This window comes from Synchiropus splendidus, chromosome 9 (assembly GCF_027744825.2).
Source record: "Synchiropus splendidus isolate RoL2022-P1 chromosome 9, RoL_Sspl_1.0, whole genome shotgun sequence".
Lineage (NCBI taxonomy): Eukaryota > Metazoa > Chordata > Actinopteri > Syngnathiformes > Callionymidae > Synchiropus > Synchiropus splendidus.
This window is the reverse complement of record NC_071342.1, coordinates 17,941,633-17,962,008: the sequence shown is the minus strand read 5'-3', so window position 1 is coordinate 17,962,008 and position 20,376 is coordinate 17,941,633. Positions and strand designations below refer to the sequence as shown.

General features: G+C 44.4%; 1 protein-coding gene across 2 annotated transcripts; it reads left to right on the top strand.

Moving 5' to 3' along the window:
- Positions 1 to 1,136: 1,136 nt before the first annotated feature.
- On the top strand, positions 1,137 to 20,340 carry egln1a (egl-9 family hypoxia-inducible factor 1a). 2 transcript variants are annotated; one of them, XM_053874859.1, is made up of 5 exons: positions 1,137 to 2,077; positions 13,461 to 13,580; positions 18,157 to 18,290; positions 18,389 to 18,456; positions 18,530 to 20,340. In XM_053874859.1, exons 1-5 carry the CDS (start codon positions 1,412 to 1,414, stop codon positions 18,583 to 18,585), a joined length of 1,044 nt encoding a protein of 347 aa, XP_053730834.1. In that variant the 5' UTR covers positions 1,137 to 1,411; the 3' UTR covers positions 18,586 to 20,340. The 2 variants fall into 2 exon arrangements, with proteins under 2 accessions (XP_053730834.1, XP_053730835.1); XM_053874860.1 differs by lacking the exon at positions 13,461 to 13,580.
- The last annotated feature ends 36 nt before the right edge of the window (positions 20,341 to 20,376 follow it).

Below are 20,376 nucleotides of genomic sequence, written 5' to 3'. Positions count from 1 at the left end.
GTTCATGTGGACAGAACATGTGGAGCATTCTGGGAAATGTAGTATTAAGGTCTGTCCGCAAAGAAAACACTTTTATTATGAATAGTAGGATTTTTATTATCATTATTATATATTAATTATTATTAGTAGTAGTAGAAGTAGTGGCAGCAGCTTTAATTGATTTTAATACACGTCTGAGTGAGGATTTTACAAGCCTATTTACCTTTGCTACTTGATTCCAAAGACACTCTTATTGAGATTGACATCTGCCATTCACCAGAACTGGAGCTGTTTTGAAGTGGTGTGGAAGGACATCGAATATTGGTGAAAAGGATACGTTAATGTAGTCAAACAAAACAAATATAGACCACTCACACAACAGGACAAAGTAATGTGGTCGTCGTAACTAGTGTGTTTTTAATATTATTCTCGAATACATGATGAAGAGAACTGTCCAGTTAGCACTGGAGGATCAACTCATATATATATATATATATATATATATATATATATATATATATATATATATATATATATATATATATATATATATATATATATATATATATATATATATATATATATATATATATCCATGTAGGAAATAACACTTTCTCAACGATCCTCTGAGGATTCCTGCACGTAACTGGTGCCTACGTGAATCTGCTATCAACAGTTAACCGTCAGAATAGCGCGCACAGTGCATCACGGTGGTTTAACACCAGGTTGTTTTGGTCATTAATAAAATGGGACGGATGCAAATCTTGAATCACATTGTCATTAGTCAGCCACAGCAGGTGTGTAGGATTTAAACAGAGTTGTGTCGGAGGAATTTCACAAACGCGACTCAGGAATGAGGGCATCACTCTGACGTTGACTTTGGATGTGTTCAAGTGCTGCTCGCAAATGCCACACATACGTAGAGTCACCCAATTGTGTCGACAGAATTCGAGAATAATGTGCATAGTTTTAGTGGCCTCTCTCTTAGATTTTCACTTTGAGCTATCATATCAATTAATTCACGTTACTGGGAGGGTAATTTGATTTCGATTCGCATGAACACTTTCACGTGTTGAAGAAAAGCTCGTTTCTCCGATTGCCATGAATGCACTTGTGATAGGCGGGACTTCCGTGGTGACGTCAGAGCGGGATGTGGAGAGCACACACCGAGCGGCGCCATGCATCACTCCCGGAGCTCAAATGTATCCTGAACGTCTCGGCTCGACGCGGAATGTCCGCCCCGGGACACACTTTAGCAAGTTATTTCTCTGATACAAAATGTGAAGAGGGAGTAACTGTGATGAAATGGTCGGCTTTTGAGGGCTACTTTCCCGTTTGGCTCGGCGTAGCGTGGCACAAGCGGCGGATCGCTCCGAAACTTGTCGGTTAGCAGGGGCGGCGGATCGGACTTAAAGGCGCAGTTGCTGCCAACATGGAGAAGCAGCAGAGCGACCTGGAGCGAGAGCGGCAGTGCTGTGAACTTTGTGGCAAAATGGAGAACCTCCTCAAGTGCGGCCGATGCCGAAACTCCTTCTACTGCAGCAAGGAGCACCAGAAAAAGCACTGGAAGAAGCACAAGCTCATCTGCGAGGAGGCGGAACTCCACAAACACAAGCCCGAGAAGACGCACCCGGACAAGACCCCAGACAAACGCCCGCAGAAGAAGAGTCCCGACAGAGCAGAGAAGGTGGTGACCACGAATTCCACCAACTCCGACGCGTCGCCGGTGGAGTCCAACAACGCCGCCACACCTAACGGACAAGCGGACTCATCCCCGCAGAAGCTCGCCATGGAGCGTATCGTCCCGAGCATGGACCAGAACGGCTTCTGCGTGGTGGACAACTTTTTAGGGCCAGAAACCGGAATGGGCATCCTGGACAACGTGCGGGCCCTGCACAACACCGGTCAGTTCACAGACGGCCAGGTGGTGAGTCAGAAGAGCGACTCCACGAAAGACATCAGAGGGGACAAGATCACGTGGGTGGAAGGGAAGGAGCCCGGCTGCGAGAATATCCGCTTTCTAATGAATCGCATGGACGACCTGATAAGACACTGCAACGGCAACCTGGGCAACTACAAAATAAACGGACGGACGAAAGTAAGTATGGCAGGGGGTCACCAGAAGTTGTTCACAAGTTGTTTCAAACAACACCGGGGAGGTAGAAGAGGGTCACTTCTGGACCTTCATGAGACCTCAGTGACGTCATTTACATCACCCTTTATCACATTATAGAATGGACAAGTCAAAGTCAAAGAAGCAAATATAATAAGAATCAAACATGTTAAACACATCAGCAACTGCTTATTTGCTTGTGTATTGTGTCAATAAGTGTGTGAAAATATGTGCAAAATTACACTCACTTTCAAGAAGGATGCAAGAAATAAGAGAAGGACTTGTATTATAAATGTGCATCAGTCATTTTAAGATCAAGCTAAGTTTAAGCTTTAGTTTAATAAGACCTTCTATTGAAGCGGTGAACTTTAAAAGTCACTCAGATGGAAACATGTACCGTTGTCAGCCCATTGAGTCATTGGATTTATCAGCAATTTAGATGAGGCTCACTTGTTTTTTTTCCCCTCTCTCTCTCTTAATCCATAACTTTATATAAATGGCAAAAGCATTTTAGTGGCTCACACTCTGTAACTTCATTTAAGCCGACACATCTTGTGCATTACACTGCGGTTCTTTTTTTTTGTCGCTGAAACATGTAGCATCAAAGAACAGTGATTCTGGGGGTCACACCACTTTACCAATGTCAGAAAGCAGGACTTAGTCCAGCATTTAATAATACATGTCCAGCTGCTCCAGTCACGGCCTGCTCAGGCCGTTGCTCTCCTGACTATGGTTTAATTATTTACTCTGAATCTGAGTTCACATTTTTATAAAACACTCCTCGCCTTGTTGTCCCGCTGATGTTGCACACGTCTCCATCAGTACTCAAGGAATAATTCCAACATTTGTGCCGACGCAGATTACACACCTGCGAATGGAGCATTTAAAAGCGTGGCACATTAATCGTCAGGAAATGCATTTAAGCACGTGCTGGTGGGATGATGGATTTATGCTAGGGCGGAGGCGGGATGTCGGATTTGTCTGAAGAGTAGTCTTCAGGAGGAATTTGTCAGTTCTGTGTGGACACGGGGAAGGTCACAGAGGAGGTTTATGACAGTGAGTGAGAGATGAAGTGCAGGCAGTAACTGGGGATTTGAAAACATTAACATTCTCTCTCCATTTTTACAAGTTGGTGCATTGTCAGCGGCACGACTCGCTCGCACTGGCAGAGCAAAAGGTTGGGCATATCCTGCAGATGATAGCGGCACTCTGTTTGATCAATGTTAATAAATACCAGGACATGAGTGTGTTAGGTGGAGCAGCTGAATCATAGTTGACCCGGTGGAAAAAGAGCAGATCACTTAGCCCGGGTGATAAATCCGAGCTTGTACGTGCCAGCGGCGGCCTCGCAGCTCCAGATAACGTTCTAATGTTTCAAGGTTGGTGGAGCTTGAGAGGGAAACGCTACAGATGAGGTTTCACCGTGCCAAGTCTTCTGACAAATTAACCTGAAAGAGAGTAACTCTTACTTTTCTCCCCCCCCTCCCGGCTATGGTCTGCTTTTTTAAATAAAGCTACCTTCGTCAGCTGTGGAGCAGTGGCCCCAGTCCCGTCCCTCACCGACTTATTTTTATTCCAGTATGTTCCAAATAAGTGTGACGGGAGGCTAAGCATGATCAGTGGGATCTTATGTCTGTTGCTCCTCCTTTTTAAACTTTGAATCGAAAGTTGCTTTTGATGAGCAGCAACAACTTGTTGCTTATCTTCACTCTATCTGACATTTTTTCAGGTTTACATACGAAAAAGCTTTTTTAAATGTTGAAGTTTCCAGCTTCTAATGCCTTAGACAGGTTGTCAGTCCATTACGTTGGGTGTTACATTACAGGTCATTTAGTGGCGGCTCTTATCCAAAGTGCATCAACTGTGGTGGTGGCTAAGCAATAGAGTAATGGAGGAAGTTTTTTTTTTCCCAGATGAAGTCTGGTGGAAGATTGTGGACAACCACTCACACCTGCAGATACTTTACTGTCATCAGTTTGCCTTTTGTTTTTGAGGGCTGATTTTGACACCTATGCTGAGTTTCAACCAGCAGAGGGGGTCTTTCATGTTTTTACTTAAGAGTGAGTTGTAACAATGGCTCAACCCCATCGTTGTCTTTGTTTTTACGTTCAGGTCGTAATGGTAATGTAGCGTTAACATAACGACCCAGTGATGCTCTGGCGTCTTGATTTTTGTTTGTTGCTTGTGCATCACAACACCAGCTATAGTCCTGGCATTTGTTTACATTGACCTACACCAAGCACCAGTCTCTGACCTCATACATTATGAAGCATCACAAGAGTAAGGTTCTAACAAAAGTTTTTTTTAAATGACTTCACAACATTTGGCCATCAAAATGTAGGATATTATGCATCCTGGTTTTAAATATAAATTTCCTTTGTGCTTTTTCTACACTCTATGCTTACAAAAACAGTCCTGGTGCAAATTTACAAAGTAATTGCCATGTAGTTTCACTCAGGCAAACAATGGTTTGGTTGAAAGTTTCTGTAGCTGTCTAGTTCAACAATCCTCCCTGCTAGCCGAACTCTCCCTAACCACTTGTGTATTTGACTAATCAATTGTCTGCGTGAAACCTAATGTCATTCTTAATTCAAATGCCTTCTGTGTATAGTTTCATGTTTTTAATCCATGGAAATACTGTACATATATACTGAATACATACGCCTTGTTTTTGTCGCCACATATGAGTGTAGTCTAGAGAAGGGTTTGTGTTGAGTGAGCCATTCATGACAATTTTGGTTTTATTTGTATTTGGAAGGAACAGTGGAGTCAATAGATCAGCTCCAGTCCATCCATGCTCTGCTCGCTTGCTAACAAGGTGGCATAGCATAATCTTAAAAATATGAATGCAATGTTATCTTAAGAAGACGAGAAGTTGATTTGGCACCAAAGCTGCATTGCTTTTAAGCAGTGTCGCAGCCGTCTAGGTGTCGTTGCCCTGGAAGTGAATGAAAGCACAATTACTTCCAAATAAATAAATGAAGGAAGTTTGGTGATGGAGAATTGCAATGACAAAAACAACCGAGCTAATCTCCGTGTGTTTTGGTGTTGCTTCACTTATCCCAGCTTAGTCTTGAATTGGATTTATTTCTCTCATATTTCATCGACTGTCTCAGGCAAACCTTTTCACATTACATTCCTCATTTTTCCTCATTTACTGTTTGATGAATTGGCTGAGAATTGGCTTGGTTTGTCTTCAAACGCTCCTTGAACCATGTGTTCTTTATTTAGGTTGGTCACGCTGTCGCTGCCACAATCTTAGAAGCCATAAAATCTCATTTGCATGGGTGATGCGAGGCGTGTGCAGCTGGTCACTGAGCCAGTCGCCATTCTGGGCTTGACTTCTTCACCTACTGCCCTACTTGCATTGGCAAACACTGGTCTGGACTGTGACCAGGAAAAGTGAGCATGACTTGCACAAATCAGGGCCAGCCAGTATCAATGGCTCAAAGCGGAACAGCACAATGTAAGCAGAATTCACATTTGGAAAGATAGAGGAAAGAGGGTTTTTTTTCAAGAGCGCTATTTAATGTCTTTGTTTCCATTTCCGCTATTCTCTTGATAACATTGTGTGAAGTCGCGGGCGGCAGGACGTGTTTGTTTCCTGGCAGCTCTGGCATGTTGAGCACATTATGTTGCCATTATAAGATTATCACTCGGTGTATGAAGAGTCGGTGGCAGCAACAATAGCCGTGTCGCTGCTCGGATGTTCCCTGATGGCCGTGAGCACGGCGGGCATTCGCTGTGGAAGGCCAGAGACTCCATTAGCGTTTATGCAGCTGTCGAGCAACAATATCGTTTGGCCATTAGCTATCTCAGTTATGTTGTGCTTTGAACATGAGCCGTCTATTGGGAGCGCTTGTGGCACGGATATGTTATTCATTGTTTGCGAATGGATGGGTCAATAAAAGTAAATATCAGACGTAAAAGGCTGCGTGCTCTCCTCTGGATGTGGACCAAATGATTGAGTTCACTTTAACCCGTTGAAAGCTCACAAGGAAGCTGCCAACGTGGCATGTTTCCAGCACCCAAGCTTCTCCATCTCAACCCTCACTTCGTGGCTCCTGTGTTACCCCTGACTAAGCTTCCTCACCTTCCAGCAGCTTCAGGGAGGGGCTATGTTTTCGATGCCTTTCGTTTGCCTGTGTTCCCAACAACTTGAAAAGTTATGGATGCATTTGAATAAAATTTTCAGCAAATGTGAACAAAAAAACCCACTTTGATCTGGATCACCATCTTTTTAAGAATTTATTCTATTGGCCGAAGGTTGGACTCCTTCAGTGCTTTTCTAGTTTAAATTGCATTTGGTCAACAATTCAAGTTGAACAAAGTTCCTTGGCGCGAACAACCCAAACTTCCTACATTGACACCGACAATGACTGTTAACTACTTGAATGAGGAAGTTGCCCAATGACCCAGATTGTAGGCAGACAAGAGGAAATCATGTGCTTTGTGGTCCTCCGTGCCTTGAAGCCCCTTTCAAACAAGATTTCCTTCAACTTGATCTTTGTCAAAAATAATACTTGGCTGTTGAACTATTCACCCGATTGCTGTTTAATTGAATTAATGCCATACTGTGTCATCCGTCCGGTCAAAACTCCCTGTCAACACGCATGATTCCTCTCCATGTTTTTCTCTGAGCTGGACTGTTTGTTTGCCAATGAGAAAGTATCAGTGGCTGATCCAATTACAGAGATCAGCTCACTTGGCTCCTACACAGGACTGGAAACGGCGAGCCGGGCCGGAGTTTGATAAAAAGTTTGCTGGGAAGCTTTGTGCACTGAAAGCCGACAAGGCTCTCTGTTTAACAGAAATTCTGTTTCAGTCCATTCATCGCGTCAAGTCCAGGGCCATTAGGTTTCCTTTGTTGGATGATGATGGAGGCTGTTAAATCGGGAAAGGAAATTGAGTGTCGGATAAAATGCTTAGTCATTAGGACGTATGAGCGATGAGATGCTAATTATAGATCTGCGGTTCTGTCCTGGTCTCTGCTGGAACTGGATCAATGACATGACGGATATTAGTCCGATGCGATGGTTTCAAACGTAATGATAAAATAGTATTTACATAATACTCTGGTGTTCGTAGTATACTCTGCATGAACAAATGTGTTTGATGAATAGATCCCAATAGTTACTGCTTGGCTGAACTGCCTGGTTTTCTGATGGTCTCTTTGATTTTCTTCAAGCCCTTTGTGTTAGCTTCATATGCCGCTGGTTATTGTGTGAATCTCTTGATGCCTATGGTTCGTATTGGTCTGTAACTCATCTGTTACGTAGAGGTTCTTTATTCCCAGCACTGGTTTTGTCAGCAGGTCCATGACTGGTGGCTGAGGTATTCAGATTCACACCTGTTACTTCCTCAAACACCTCCAGGGTTGTAAACGAATGCTTCATTAAATTTACTGGCATGTGATCGACCCAGTTTGATCTCGACTCCACGGGTCAACATTTTAAACAAAATTGTTGTCAAATGGGATTCCAATTCAAATGCTGATGTCTTGGAGGCTTCAGGTTCTGGCCACCATTGTAGCTGGCCCCTACTATCTATCTGTCCATCCAACAGCTCGCCAAACTTCGACACCTCAAGTCCTCCCCTACTCACTAGGTATACTTATTTTGGTCCCACCTTAAATTTCATATTCCTATTTCCTGTCTCTAGTGTTCTTACTCGCTGGTGTATTTTCTTTAGGCATAGACGTACATAGTTTTATCAGTGCTATGAACTAGAAAAAGTAAAGCCTTCGATACTGAATCATATGTCTACATTTCAAGTCACCGCGGGCACCTACCTAATTACTTGGTGGAACTGATTTGACCTCCAAGACTCGAGGTATAGACACTTGCCAAACTCCTTGTCTAAAGTACTTCTTTGTGGAGATGGTACGAGGACTATCACGTTGATGCTACACTTTCCAAATGAGTGGTATTTGCGATGACGTGGTGTCTACCTGTAAGTTGACGCATGCAGCAAGGAACCTCTTGGATTGGTGTGAGTAATCACCGTCTTTGGGCGTGTTTATCAAAGTAAAAGGTGCTACAGTGTGATGCTTCTGACAAAACATTTTCTGATTCCATAGCTTTATTTCTGTTTAAATATGCATTTCTATGATCGTGGAGGTAACGGTGAGAGAGGTTTTCAGTTAATGATATCTCATCTTGCAGTGCAGAGGCTCTGGCAGATTAAGGAATGGCTGAGTAAATGGTCTGTGTATGATCACGCAGGACACCTCTTGAATATTAATGTGAGAGCAGTGCCTGCGTGATGAAGACGACGGATGTCAACCGTCAATGCATATGAGAAGTTCAAAGAAAAGCAGGTTCAAGTCCAGTTAGATCTGATCACACATTAACATGGAGGAGCTCAAGTTTCTGGCAGAAATGTGTGGCTTTGTTTTTCTACTTAAGACAGCTTTTACCCCTGGCTTTATGTGGATTTAGTTGTTATATTGGCTGCATCAAACCTCCTTGTTGCTTTAGGTGAGCTTCCTTTCAAATTCAGAGTCAAGCTAAACTGTTGAACATGAAAAAGAACCCTATATTTTTCTTATTTTAGCAAGATATGTTACACTTTCAAGATGAAGCAGCGCGGCCTCTACATGACAAGGAACTCCTGCTGAAGCTTGTTATCCTTTGTGATCTTTATTTATTTAAAGTTTCTGGATAATGAGATTGGAATAACAAAAACAAACAAATCCTCGTGACTTGTGCGGCGCTCTCGTGCTCGCAGGAATCTACCATGCAATCTGCGCTCCGTGCTCGAAGTGGCCCAGTCTGGTGTCAGGGCGGAGGGTCAGTATTAACTGATGTTAGATGATTAATGACTTCCCAGTGGTGGATGAGAGTGTTGATCCGGCTCCTCATGTTAATGGGCCTGGATCAGCATGGTCACTCGCACGCACCCGCAAACCAGTTGGATGCTTCTGTTCCACTGGCTCTGCCTGTGAATGCCAGTTGGCCTCAGAAGCCTCGCCTGTGGAATGTAAACAAATGGTGGACAAGGTCAAGCTCCTAATGAGGACCTCCGAAGAACGCGGAAAAGCAAGTGGCCGCGAGAAGAGGAAGCTGGACGTGGTAAAGGTCATAGCTAACAATGGCGAGCTAATCGGCTGTGTCAATACAAGGCATTTAGCAAGAGCCGCTGTGGCACCTGCTTGTTACTTTGTCTCAACAAAGTGAGGGCTTGTCCCACCATTCTTACACACATGGCTAATTGACGCAGATGATAGTTTGGTACTGTAACTTTCTCTTTGAATATAATGTGTTGTGGGCTGACCCAGACCTTGATCCCTGGTCCTGTGTGGGAGGAACTTTGGCTGAGATTTTCCTGCTAGTCAGTGCCTGGAAAGTTGGTCAGTACTGCTGAAGAGTTTCAGTCATTTCTGTCAACACCCATTATTAAGAGTGTGCTAGCACAGGTTCTTCTATCTACTTTTCGTTGCCGCTTTTGTTCGGTAGAGGAAGTTTCAGGTCTTTGTCTTAAGCTTGTGAGCATGTTCTGTCACATAATGTCTGAAGGTTAATTGGAGTATGTTGGGGCCAATTTTTGTTCACTTTTCTTTATTGCCTGACACTGAAATGGACTGGTGACCTGTCCAGGGTGTCCACAGCCACTCGGCCCATGTCGCTGAAACCGCAGCTCCCCGTGACCTACTTTAATGGAGTTAGTAAATAAATGTAATTCAGAAACATCCTGTTGAATCGTGAGTCGCGCTGCTACTCATCAAGTTTTCGTTTGGCCAGCCTTGCCAAAGACCCCTCATTGGCCAAGTTGACCACTCAGCACTGTTTTCTGTTGGTGACGCAGATATTGAACACAAGTAAGGCTTGATGACGACGTTCGGGTTCTCATCATGGAGTCAGTTTCTTCTGTCGTCGTCGTGAACCCACGCTGACACTTCACAGATGGCAGCTGTTAACCATCTTCAGCCTTCCTGTGTGAGTCAGTGAGGGAGGGAGGAGTGACATAGCGGAGGATCAGCCAACCTTCCTCACGGTCTGCACGTAGTGCAACTATTAAAATACTGCTCCCTCTGGAATCCGGCCAGAAGTCAAAGTTTACAGTAGCTCACTCCTCTCTGCCGCTGCTGCACCATAACCCCTCCCCAAAAGTTCTCCTGGCGCGCACCAGAGTGTTGCATCTTCCTGACAGGAAAGGCCTTGTCAATCACTGTCGACATTTTCGTCTGAAGCAGATGGTTTCCTGCTTTCAAAAACAGCATATTAGTGTCTCTGTGCCGCAAGACTACTTCCGCCATGCTGGTTAAGGCCTCGTCCAGGGCTCTGTAGGCCCTGATCCTACGCATTCCAGCAGCAACCTGCATCCCACCGACGAGTCAAACACGTGGTTGATTGATGCAGTGACGATCGGAGCTACAGGAAGTGATCACAGGATGACTTGGGGCGAGTCAACACGTACGCTGGGATTCGTAAAAACCTGCGTTCTCTTTGCTGTCTGAAATAGAAACTCTAAATAAACATTTGGAAACCGAGGCCTCTTCCTGTGAAGAGAAGACGTGAGCATGTGTTTATGATAAGCAGGTAAATCTGATAAAAAGCTCAAGCACGACTTCCAACAATAACTCCTGGTCATGTGTTTACTGTGTGTTGCATTCAAGTACATCACAACAATCCGAATCATGTCATTACTGATGGGAGATGTTGCGTTTTGAGCTCCCCTTTTTCAAACAATTACCCTACTTGGCTTCAAACACTTGCCGTGTTTGCTCTCTGAAGTTCGAACAGATTCTCTAAAGTGTTTAAATACAACCTTCCACCCGTTCAAACTTTCATTGATTCCCTTTTGTATAAACTGTGTTGTGTTGAAAGGTTTTCAAGGAACCAGACAGAAGCCCGATCTTGTTGCTGCCTGGCAGTGGTTATAGATTATTCAGCGCTAAGTGGTTATAATAATGTTGCCATGGCTTTTGTTGATTCAAGACGGCAGAAGAATGTGGAGGAACTTGCCCTTTTGTTTGTTGTATCACAGCTAACATGAGGGCAGAATCTGTTTCTGTGTTGGTGCTTGTTTGCCCCCCTCACCTCAGCTTCCCTGTGTCCTCTCAGGTTCCTAGTCTCACATAAAACTGTTTTGCAGTGTTTGATGGTCTAAAGCTGAGCTTCTTTCTAGGCTCTTTCATTTTTTCACTGTGCAACTAGATTGTTTAAAAATGAAGGACCATTATATGGTGGCCCTGCACCCTACGCAATAGGCCCACTTTGCAGCGCTTTTTGTGGCCTACTATGGTGTTTGACTCTAACCTAGAAGCTGTCTATCTTGTCCTGAAAACAAGGAAGGTTGACTGATATCTTGTACCACAACACATAAGAACGGTGGCAGTGACGATACACAAAAGGCAAGATATTGATTCCCAATCGGGATTTTTTATGCTCACCAGGCTACCCTGTCGATGAACCCCTCAGATGTTCCCTAGCTGAAGGCAGGAGCTGGGATGAACCCATGACATGCCAGTGGCAGCTACGGCTCATTGATGCGCGCTGCGATTGAGGGCTCTCGCTGTGTTCAGGTCCAGCAGACCAGCAAGCCCAATTTGCGTTGTGCGATTAAAAGGCGACAACACAGCCACTGCGTCTAATTTTATTTGGTCCACAATGAGTTGATCCCAGTTCCCCAAGTACATTCTTGTGTGATGTGTGTAGCAATAATGTTAGCACTCATCGTAATCCTGTGGAATGTTGTGGTGCTGTGGTCCCCTCGCAGAGGCATCGTAGGGGCGCATTGCTAACTAGTTTTGGGAAATCATGTGACTGGTGTTTTGTGTAAACTGGTGTCCTGCCAGCACGATTGTGTTTTGCTCAGATAACAGTTCAATGTGCTCCGTGGACGGGCAGGTTTGTAAAATTCCACTATCATGTGGGGGTGGCCATGTGACAAATAGTCTGCATTCTTACGAAACACAGCAAGTAAATATGTGGATCCATGGCCGTTCACAGATTCCCTGTCGTCTGTGCAAGTCTCTTCTCTAGCTGCTTCTCCAGAGAGGTTTACAGGAGCCCACAGGAGGGAGCGTTGCCAACACCCAGGGAGATCATATGAGTCTCAACAGAGCAGGAAGAGGAGAGGGGAAGTTGACTTGCAGCGCGATATCTCCGGTTTATTTTCTTTCTGGTTTAAAGTTTATAATGTGGCAGCAGTGTTGTGATCTCTCCCCGGTCGTATCAGTCTGGATGTAGGTGTGGAGAAGACAATAAGATCTGGTCGTGCCAAAACCAGCTGTTGCTGCGCCACATTGGGGACAACAAACTATCCACTGTCTGGGTTTTTCTGCTTCGAATTATGTGATTTTTTTTTTTTTTTTTTACGATAAATGGTTTTCAGATTTTCTGTAAATGAAAGTCATAATACAGGAGTTTAAATTGTGACATGAAGTTATTTCTGCATGCGAGGGGACAACTTGAAGATCGTAGTTAGTCGAGCACATCCTGTTGATGCCTCAAACCAGAGGAGCTGTGTACCAACTGAATCAGCCACACAATTCTCACGCTGTTCTGAGACGTGACATGTTGAACACATGATGTTTTTCTCTAACAAAAACCAAAAAGAAGTCTGTCATTTTTGGTAAACAAGCACCAGTAAAGAATATCTAATCTAGTCTTATCTAAAAATAAATGCTATGCTTTAGTCCCTAAATATGACGATATTTTCTTGTTAAAGGTCACAGTAGTTTTCCTTGTTTACAAGGTTTTAAAATGTCGTCAAAGTGGGGTTAAACTCTACCAGTGACGGAATGGCTGTGTCAGAAATAACGTTGCTATAGATGGAGCTTGGAGTCAGCCATGTTTGTTTACGTGCGCCTCGTGTTTTGTGCTGCTGATGTTATCATACATTTAAATAATGAATGCATTCTTCGATACATGGAAGAATTCAATTGTTACTTTTTTATTCCCCACCACTACTGGATGCCTTTCTAGCTTAAAACTTTTGGCGACAAGCGAGACTTGGAATGGAGCTGAATAAAGAGAGCTTTGTCTTTTGGCTCAGCTCGATCTTCGCCATGATATATGCATTGTCCAAATTACAGAAGACCCATGTTTCCTCCTTCCGTCGCACATAGACCCCAAGAATTAAGGTGGAATAAACTGATGCTCTGCTCTACCAACAGCAAAATGGGACCCAATCAGTTTTTACAGTTTTCATACACCAGAAGGAAAACATTGCCTGCTACTGGCTTTCCAGCAATAACAACGAAATATCTGAGTCAGGCTTGCAATCCACTGCGGAAAATCAATATTCTGCACCTTAAACTAAAAGAAAAAAAAATCCTCTTGTCCAAGCTGTGATGTGCTTCTGCTTACGTCACTGTGTGCCTGTATATACTAATCTTTTCTTTTCATCTTCCTGTCTTCAGGCAATGGTTGCCTGTTACCCTGGAAACGGGACAGGGTACGTGCGCCACGTGGATAACCCCAACGGCGATGGACGGTGTGTGACATGCATATATTACCTTAATAAAGATTGGGATGCCAAGGTATGTGCGTGATATCTGGAGGAAACCCTGTTCCTTGCTATATCAGATTTCAATGGAAGCTAAGTTTTAATTGAAATTAGTTGTGGCTTTTTCATTTGAATTGGTGGACGGTGGACCAGTGTTCCACAGGAGTAGGTCTTATCTTCAGTGGAAAACTGGATTGATCTGATGCCCGTGATGTGGGGATAAGAAAGTGGTGTGTGGGGGCGACTCACACAAGGCCTTTGTTGTTACTCACAGGACCACCGAAACATGTCTTAGCCTCACACTCCAGACTCAACCAGGCTTAAGCACGATCATGCTGTTGTTCAGATAAGAGCAGCTGCAGAAACATATTTAGATGTTTCACCTTCATTGCCCACACTTCATTCACTTGAATCATGTCTACACACGAATAAAAGAAAAAGTTTGGACTTATTGAACTAGATCAAGGATGTGTTGTGGCAGCCTGGTCCTCGCTGTGATCCCCGCGAGTCGGTCAGTGTGCCCTCCTAGATTTGGATCCCATTGTTATGCAGGAATCCCGCTAATCCAGTCACACCCACATCAGGGTGGTGCGTCCTGAACGTTGCATTGTGTGTTCATGCTCCTGTGTTTCACCGGCCATCCATCTCTGATCTGTCTTGGAGTGTCAACAGTCCACATCCACCCTCTTTGTTTGGTCGAGTGAAACCTCTCTATGTTGTTGGTGTTGACCCTCAAACAGGTAGTGCTCCGGGTAAAGCCAACAGAGAGCTGGCCCATGCTCATAGACTAGAGTTACATCCAGGTAACTGCTGCTTCAGTGCACACTGACAGTCTCACGCTCACATTAAAAGTGAGTGCGTATTATCTGAATAAACACACAAGCCATTACAGACAGTGCGAGTCAGTTGCAGTTTAAAATGGATCCAATATTTTGCAAACTCTGGAGCCGACATGTACTGCTGTGGCAGCGAGTGCTTGCTATATTTATTGGAAGTCACATCCATTTTATATATTAATAATCATAATAATAATGATGCTTCAACTAGCTTTACACTAAATTGTCAACTTGTATCATTCAGAGACGATACATTGGCAAACCTCCCTTAACCCTTGTTCAAAATTTTGTCTTTGCCAGAAAAGTCCTGTAAAGTTTGTCACTTGTGGACTCACTTCACTGGTGGTTCACTGATCTGGTGGTGGAGGATGTGGCTTGAGTGGGAAGTGGACCATCCACATTGTGATCAGATCTGTGTCTAGTCACGGGAGTCGTGCTCCACCCTGATCTAATCCTCATCACCCAGGTGTCGTGGGGCGCCTCGACGCTTGGTAATTTGGCATTTTCATCCGGAGACACCAGGAAATCCAGGAGCCTCTCTTGTTTCATCTGTGTCTAATGAAATGATCGTCGTTCGCACCCAATCTGCAGCGCTGGCGCCATTGTTCCCTTTGTCCTCATGATAATTAGTTTAGCTGGCTCCCTTTCACTCCTCAAACTCATCCTCCACTGTTGGCGGTCCTTAAACACACTGCTGATGTCATCGCCCTCCTTCAATCTTGCGGCTTTATCTTTGACCTGGCAGTGAAGCCTCTTATCTTTTCCAACCTGCGCCGTTTGGAGCGCTGGCTATTTTAGCCACTTCCGGAAGTTCTATAAAAATGCTGTACCTCCTCTGCAGTGGAGGTGCATTCATGTGATTCGGTGACCCACATTCGCAGCCCGTCTGTACATTGAACACATTCCCAGGGAAGCTGCATTGTTCCCAAGTGTTGGAGAGCGGCTTGTCTTGCTGACCGGAGCCGGACGTTGCTTCCTGATGACCACGTTTACGTCGCGGTTCTCAACTGAATTATGTAAACGATGATCTGAAATCTGGTGGGCCACGTGAATCGCTGCTCACTCATTGGTGGTGTCTCTTGACGTGCGATGAGCGGCCTTTTGTAGAATGCGGTTGCCTGGAGACAGGGGCTCCGTGAGCCCGGAGGTTTATTTGTTCCGGCTCCAGATCGCGTGATTCCATTTTGCTCATTTATTGTTCTGCCGATTTAAACGTCCGACTTCAGCCACATGGATTTAACGGTTTGTTGTTTAGCGACAGGTGTGTCTGGCCAGCAGGGGGCGGTAGATACACCTGGCTAGGGTTCATATTCTGCTTTCATGTGATACTAAAAATGATCAATTCGGAGCACCTGAATGCTGCAACACTGCTGTTGAATGTGCACAACAACTCCTTGTTTCCGACAGATCGAAGTGAAATTCCTGTGATACAGCTGAAATGGAAGTATTTGTAACTTTTTGATTCATATATATATATATATATATATATATATATATATATAAGTCTCGGAGTGCCAACTCCCACAGAGATATACGGTAATTCCCGGACTATATAGTGCACCAAGATAAAAGCCGCACCAACTTAAGAAAAAGACAGATTTTGCTCATACATAAGCTGCACTGGTCTCATCGGTGGGGGTCCGAGGTCAGTAAGCACAATCGGAATTAATACACTAGTCACACTGGTGAAGGCTATAAATGCACCTTATAGTCTAAAAATACGGTCAGCACACACAGATATATGCGCTCAAACGTACCTGCAGACACATGAACATGCACACACAAATGCTCACGCAGACCTGAATTTGTGCTGAACTGTTGCACTCACACATGCGTTAACCCAGTGCTTCTCGGTTATTTTAAAAGAATTATAAGAAGTAAATGTTTTGCGCACCCCAACTCTCCATCGCCTCTGCAAATAGTATCATTTGTCTATAAAATGATAAGTACACCGCTGACTAACATTGTATCCTTGTTAACATTAAAGAAAAGGAAAAAAGAAGGTAATATAGATAAACTTACAACAAAGAATATCTTTATTAACATTGTTTTTGTCTGTAACAGAAAAGACAGGGCATCAATTTGCCTGAAATAAAAATCACGAGTGGATGTGCAATTGCACTTTATCTGGTAAGGCAAAAATGCATGTTCCCTGAGGTCAGACGCACCTCCCAGTTAACTGCATTAACTGCACATACATGGACTCACAAATGCTGTCGCACACTCACCGCCACACAGACCTGTGCAAGCTCTTTATTAAAGGTTATACATTACAGACTCTAATACACACTCCCACACGCATATCGAAGCACGTAAGCCTGCGCAGACTCACACAAAAACATGTAGACGGATACGCACATTTGGGCGCACAAATGCTCTCACAGACCTGAATGCAAACTGTGGCACACAGACATAGGTGGACTGCATATGTAGGCAGTCGCAGTGTCTTCAGTGATGAGAAGCTCTAACATGACGGTTCACGTCTCGCCCAAGGACAACTTCGTGTAACCAAGTTCATACTGTCACACCCGGATGACTCATTTTCATCCCCCCAATCTGTCAGAGGCAGATCTTTCAATCGTAAACACACTTTACCGTTCAAGTCTTGCACCGCGGCGGCTCCCTGCCCTACTGTGCCACCAGAGTTTTCAATGACTCGGCTCATCATTTTGAGAAACAGCTGGCGGCTGTTCACACGTCTCCTGTCAAGATCAGCATCATTGTTAAACCAGTATATTAAAATAGTGACACATCATCCAGGAACATGGATTAACCCAGCGAAGCATGAAGCATAAACCAGTTGACAGAGAGCTCCGGTTCTTTAAAACTGAGGTCTTTATTGGTCCTCGAGAAGAATTTAAAATCGTCAATATTCATACATGTATCTCATATAAAATATCTGATCTACATCCTCATCAAAAGGTCTTTATTTGAATAATAATCTAAAACAATGTGTTCAGTGTAGCTCCCTAGTTCAGTTCTGGTTATTATTAGGAGCAGAGACACAGAGGACACTTCACTACATCTCCAACTTACAACAAGTTAGCTCCGTGCCACGAATTTTTGTTGTTGAAGTTATCGATGATGTCAACTAGTCGTTGCAGCCCTAGAATATATGAAGCCTTTTGCTTTCGAAATTGCAACTAACCTGTCCTGTGTGTGTGTGTCTCACTCGGGGCCACTTTGTTAGTGTGACAGCTTTATTAGAACAAAGTCGTCGCAGCGAACGTGGTCTTGGTTTAATCTGCATTAATAATCTGGTGGAAGGCGTCTCCTGCCGCTCGCGTCTCCATTGTGTTGCGGCCGCTGGTGTCACTCCCCGGCAGTCCCCCTCATTGAGCAGGATCCCGGCGGCAGAACCTTTGTTGGCCGCGCAGGTTTGCGTGTGAAGAGAGCGGCCCGCCGTATCAGCCGTGTGAGATTGTCAGCCGCCGCAATCTGCTTTTTCACTCTCCAGCTCCTTTATCCAGCCGGCGCAGTTTTCCTGTGGGTTATTCTTCCTATCCCTCCACAGGAAGGCCGCCCCCCCCCACCGCTGCTTCCTATCCTGAGGACGGCCCTTTCCCCTCGCTCGCAGTGTGGCCCCATAATGTAACCCGTCAGATATATCGGGGGGGGATCTTAATGAGTGATATACGCCACCCATTGTTGTGTGAACTGCCCAAACCGTCGACCCATAAACATGAATGAGTCCGGCGGCCAAGGTGCTGGATGCAGGAGGCTCAAGTGTTTGCTTCCTGCCTCGTCTGTAAACACAACTCTGTGCTCCCGCAGGAACACGGCGGTCTTCTCCGAATCTGCCCAGAAAAGGCCCAGTTTGCCGACATAGAACCCATTTTTGACCGCTTGCTGCTGTTCTGGTCGGACAGAAGGAACCCTCACGAGGTGCAGCCCGCCTACGCCACCAGGTAAGCCAGTCTGCGCCGGGTCGAACCAGGGCGAATCATGTGACCTGCCGGCTTAAAAATACTGTCAATGTGCTCACACCCCGCCGCTGTCTTCACAGATACGCCATCACTGTGTGGTATTTCGACGCAAATGAGCGAGCCAGAGCGAAAGAAAAGTATTTAACAGGTTGGTCCTGCCTCGTTGTGATGTCCCAGCGGCCGTTCATGTTCTAAGCTCCGCCCCCCCCCCGTGTGCGCAGGTGCAGGAGAGAAAGGAGTAAAGGTTGAACTTGGAAAACCTTCCGATAGCAGCTAGTGGGACGACTCCGCCCCAGTCAAACGGCCTTACTGTGCGAGAGAGAGTTGCCTACCAGGAGCATGTGTGTGTTTTAACATGGCAGGACAGTTGCTTGAGTTGTTGGAAGATCCGCACTTCTGCAGGAATAACCAAGCGAGAGCACAGTGACGTGCTCCACTTTCAGCCAGCTCGGACGGCACCAGCGGATCCGAATGTCCCGACCCTGCGCTGAAAGGGATCGGCTTTTTTTTTTTTCCCCAAGGTTGAGAAATCTTGGCGGACATTTTCAGAGAAATCAAACCCAGAATTAAGCTCATCTCTTGCAATGAATTCCTTTGAACAAGGTACAGTGTTCTGCATACGCTCAGTGTTCTATGCTTTTCACAGCGAGTCGGCTGTTCCCAGCTAAGAGACTCTGTCATTGTCAGTGGTGATCCAGCGCTTTGTTTACATGGACAACAGCTTCACAGTCTCAGGCGCCACTCATGTCTGGTGTAACATTACGACGGTTGATGCCTCTTGAAAGGTGGAACTACCCTCTGAAGCTGTCCTCTAAAAAAGATGATAGACAGCTTGAACATTTTGTGTCATGAATCAGAAGTTGATTTAGAAGTTATGTTTTACTTTAAACTGGAGAGACCTGGAAATTAAAATGATTCAAAAATGATTTGCATTGCAGTTAAAGTTCTGGTTTTCCTTTTTTTTATATGTTAAATATTGGACCTAGTTGAACGACAAAAGAACGTGTCAATAACAATAAAGTCTGTGTGGTAGCATCTGTGATTCAAGAGCGTGTCAGGATGCTTCCTCACATGTTCTGAGATCGCGTCTTTAACACAGGATTTCTTTTGATGGAATCACTTTGTTGACCTCGGTGCAGCTGGATCGTCCGGTTCCCTGCCGAAGAACAAACACCCTTTTTTTCTGCAGGGCTGCCGTTTCTATCGGAATCTGACTAGATAAATTTGGGTTATTTGAGATAGTTTTTCACAAATCAAGGTAAGGTAAATTTAATTAACCCAGCAGGGATTTTTTTTTTCTTAAGCTGTTGTTTTTCTTGAGCTTTAACTATATATCCTCAATTTGATCAATTTCAATGAAGATTTTCTTTATTATTTGGAGGATATAGCTATCTATTATGAATTATTCTTGGCAAAAACAAAACATTTTTAAGAAAAAAAATGAAATGCTAAGTGTTTTTAAACTTGTTTAACCAAGAGGTAAAATGGTTTTGGGATGAATAGAAATATGCCGAGACAAAAAGTGGTTTAAATGAAGAAAAAAAATAATTACTGAACATATTGTTCAATAAAACGACTTCTTGCCTTTTCTGACGGAAACAAACGTCGAGTGAAGACGGTTATTGTTGTCAGTTATGCTCTTGACTGTGACACAGCAGTGGTCCGTGTTGTCCATGTAAACAGAACCAGTCGGTCAAAGTCGGCCAAGTGACCCTCAAGTGACGCGCTAATCCCCCAACAGACAGACCAGCATTTGCTTCGGCCTTCAGCTCTGATTCTGAGGCGAGGACAACGTTCTGTTGACCAGTAATAATCGAGCGAAATAAACACCGGAGTTGCCTCAGTTTTTACCGACGAACGAAACAATCATCGATTTCTAATGAGTCAATCCACAGAGCGAGAATGTTCCCGACGTGTAATTTATTTCCTGCTGAGTTTTGATGACATCGTCTTCAGGGTACATCATTTGTACAGTCATTTAGATTGCAGCCGCATTTGAAACGCTTTTGTCAATAAAATGGGAAGTTGTTCACGACCTGTCGCCTCTTTTTCTCTCTTCCAGAGTTTT

Bases quoted from the DNA above. Each gene is read 5' to 3' on its own strand.
- egln1a (XM_053874859.1), top strand. From the start codon at position 1,412: ATGGAGAAGCAGCAGAGCGACCTGGAGCGAGAGCGGCAGTGCTGTGAA. The intron at 18,291-18,388 runs GTAAGCCAGTCT...CTGTCTTCACAG, and splicing joins CAGCCCGCCTACGCCACCAG to ATACGCCATCACTGTGTGGT. The intron at 18,457-18,529 runs GTTGGTCCTGCC...CCGTGTGCGCAG, and splicing joins GAAAGAAAAGTATTTAACAG to GTGCAGGAGAGAAAGGAGTA.